General features: G+C 39.1%; 1 protein-coding gene across 2 annotated transcripts in view; it reads right to left on the bottom strand.

Annotated features, from left to right (window-relative positions):
* Window positions 1-495: 495 nt before the first annotated feature.
* The window catches only part of LOC144969470 (uncharacterized), a 187,990-nt gene continuing 185,154 nt past the window's right edge, over window positions 496-3,331 (bottom strand). For both annotated transcript variants that reach the window (XM_078908593.1, XM_078908594.1), the window contains one exon: window positions 496-3,331. This exon is cut by the window's right edge and continues 72 nt beyond it. In XM_078908593.1, coding sequence (XP_078764719.1) covers window positions 832-3,331 — 2,500 coding nt within the window. In that variant the 3' untranslated portion in view covers window positions 496-831.

The following is a 3,331-nucleotide window of genomic DNA, read 5'->3' as shown; positions in this document are numbered from 1 at the left end:
TTAAAGTAATTACAACCTCAATGGTGTTTTTTAAAATAACAGTGTTGGTATTTCCGAAAACATAAAGATTAAATAAAATATGTTCATTCATTAATCGTTTTTAATCAATTATTAATGGTTAATTATTAATTTTAAGTAATGTATTTATTATCTATTAATGTCATGTGGATTCGAAATTTTTAACACTCGATCGCCAAATATTCAATTAGTCTCAATGCTATAGCTATCAATTTTTAAAAATGACCAAAATTGAATTTTGAGTTCGCAAGTGAAAGATTAGAACTATTGTGATTCAAATCATACAATGAATTTGAATCATCCTTCGTGTTTATGTCATTTTTTCCTATAATCTATAAATTGGGTATATATATATATATATATATATATATATATATATATATATATATATATATATATATATATAATATATATATATATATATATATTTATATGCACTGCAAGCGTTTTTTATATTTTTTCTGTGTTCAAAGGATGTTTTTTTTTTTACTAAATCATGTTCAATGCTATCTGGACGGCTTTATGTCATAATGAATGGTAAAAGGGAACCCATCGCATCAGTGTGGTATTCTATCGGAATGGGCTCGATAAATGAAAGCAAGTTTAACGTGAAAATGATAAGAATTAGACTCTACACAATATATTTTATTTCAGTCTAAAAAGTAAAATTGAATATTCTCAATACGGTAATATATATCAACCTCTATTTCTATAACTTAAGCGTAGTACTCTTATTTAATTTCAAGCATCAGGTTCACACTACCCGACATAATACCGTTTTGAGAAGATAGGTTAATTATCATCTTTGTTTCGTCACTCTCTGTCAACTATCTGAAATTCTAAAAAGGGAGAAAATCTTGCAGTTTCTCTGTTCAACCTGGCATATAACTTAGCAGGACAAGGAGAAGGGCTGGTCACAAGACAAGCCTCCCAAATGTGGTCAGGATGTTGCCGAAAGTGATACCACGCGTCTCCCATGAGCAGTGCCATATCACAGACAAGTGGCGCCCTCACTCGGAATGTCACTCGTGTACTAGTTTCTAAATCTCCGTGGATTGGTTCTAACAACTGACTGTGACACCATCGGTGACATGCTCTGGGCAGAGGTGATTTGTTTGTTGCACTCTGTTTACAGTCTATCAAATATCGAAAAAGACACTCATATTGACCATCAGGGTCTTCGGGATTGCACGACTTTGCGCCGTAGATAGAGAAGACATATTTTCCAATATGTGGACATCTCACTTGGAGCGCCATTGAAGTATCATCTCGATGTCGTAGAAAAGCATAACGTTGAAGATCTGCGTCAACCGCATCGGCTCTTTGACAATGAAATGTAAGAGAATATGAAAGCCGAACCGTTCTACTAGCAGCAAATTGAAAATTGATGTCGTCATGATTGTATGAAACCAGAGGGTCAATGTGAGTTTGTGGAAGAAGACCGTATCCTGACATGCATTGGGTTGGTCCAAAAAACGATACTTTGGGATAAGGGGATTTGATGGCTTCTCTCCCTTCACGAAAAGTAACCTGAAATGCGCATGCGCTTTGTAGAAGCTCCGATCCTTTTTCGTCTTTGACGTACATGGTGAAATAATACCGACCTCTTTTAGGAGGTGCTACTGTAAATATAGCTTTGTGCCCAATTATTCTCAGTAAAACTCTTCCATCCAATGTATTCTGGTTATGAATTAAACGTTTGTCTCTCGGAACTAAAGTATAACCAAAGGTTAACAGTCTTGGAATTTTTAGTTGAAATGTCACTTCACCTTTATTCGTGTATTGTTTACAATCGTAATGAGAAGCGAATTTCAAACCCGCATTGAAAAAGGGCGATTTAACTACGGGTAAGTCCAGGAACTCTGACATGGTGATTGGGACTTCCAACAGCTGCCAGGCGGGATCATCAGGAAAATGCTGATAGATATGATCTTCGGGGTCAGTGATGAAATAAAACTCGTCACATTCGTAATATAGCGGCTGTCTTCCTATGTCCGTACCTGGGTCTTCTCCAACAACGCTTTCTCCGACAGTACTAATTGAATCTCTTCGACTCACTGAATTTCCACCAGAACTATCACTCCGTCGCCAATGTTCATCCTGAGATGAATGGCGAGAGAAAAGCGACTGAGGTGGAGAAAGTCTTTCACAGTTCCTTAGTAAATCATCAGATTGCTCCACTGCTCTTAAAAGCGAGTGAGAATCAGACGGGGAAAAATTAAAAGATTCGTTGAGATCCTCAATACCTTTGTAGGGAGTTTGAGTTTGGGACAGACCTGAAGAACTATCCGATTCTGAAGAATGTCTAAAAATAGATGATTTAGTTGGTGATGTTTTATGTACATTGTTGTCGGATTGAGCTGGGAATTGTGTGAGCGATCTGGGAGGAGATGTATTGTTTTTACACGGTCTCATTGGATTAGGTAGCATGTTATTGCACGATGACCCGCTGGAGGCGGACGATGAGGCCGCTGATGGGTAAGGAGAATTTGGAGGAGTTAGTCTTTCATTGCTCGATTTGCTACAGCCACTACTGTATCCCGTGCTGTCATCAGACAAACGAGCAACGGCAAGTTTCGATTTTATATCCTTGTTATAAAACGCATCTAAAAGAGATTTGCCACTAAATCCATCAACGGACACAACTCCTGAATCAACAGAATTTTCTTTATTATTTCCCCTGTTTGTATGAAGTTTTCTCACTTGAGACACAGAAGCATTGAGATATCCAACAGTATTTCCCATTTCACACGTAGTAAAACCTTGGGGCACGGCATAAACATTATTGCTATAACCCCTAACCCTGCCATTATCTCCCACAACACCGCTCATGCTACCTACACCAACACTACTACCACAAACACTTCCACCACCGTCACCATCCACATCATGTTCCCGACTTCCGCCAAACAACAACGTATCATTACTCGCAACTCTCTGCAAACCACATAGGTTCTGAAAATCCATGACACTTCCTAAACTCCCCGTCCTGAATCTCGAATGCCTTTTAACAACATTGTCGACGAGTCCCCCCGCAGTGTTTGACTGATATTGCCCCGTTGCAAAATTAGCAGCGTACAAGGAGCCGCTTTCAAGAGCTAAATGATTGAGGTCTCCCAGCTCTCTTCCTTGGAAATGACCTCTCCGAAATCGGCTATCATCGCAGATGACGCTGGAACCGCTGAGTCCCTGGTATGTCGTGTCTTGTTCTGGCATTACCTCGACATTGTTGTGGTGGTTGTGTATATTGCTGTCCAGCCTCGGGCCATTTTGCTTTCGATGACGCAGAGTTCCATTCCTGTTCTCGGCTTTG

Source organism: Berghia stephanieae, chromosome 3 (genome assembly GCF_034508935.2).
Source record: "Berghia stephanieae isolate SIO BIC M18660-M18661 chromosome 3, UCSD_Bste_1.3, whole genome shotgun sequence".
Taxonomy (NCBI): Eukaryota; Metazoa; Mollusca; class Gastropoda; order Nudibranchia; family Aeolidiidae; genus Berghia; species Berghia stephanieae.
The sequence above is the reverse complement of the archived record's forward strand: the minus strand, read 5'-3'. Positions and strand labels throughout refer to the sequence as shown.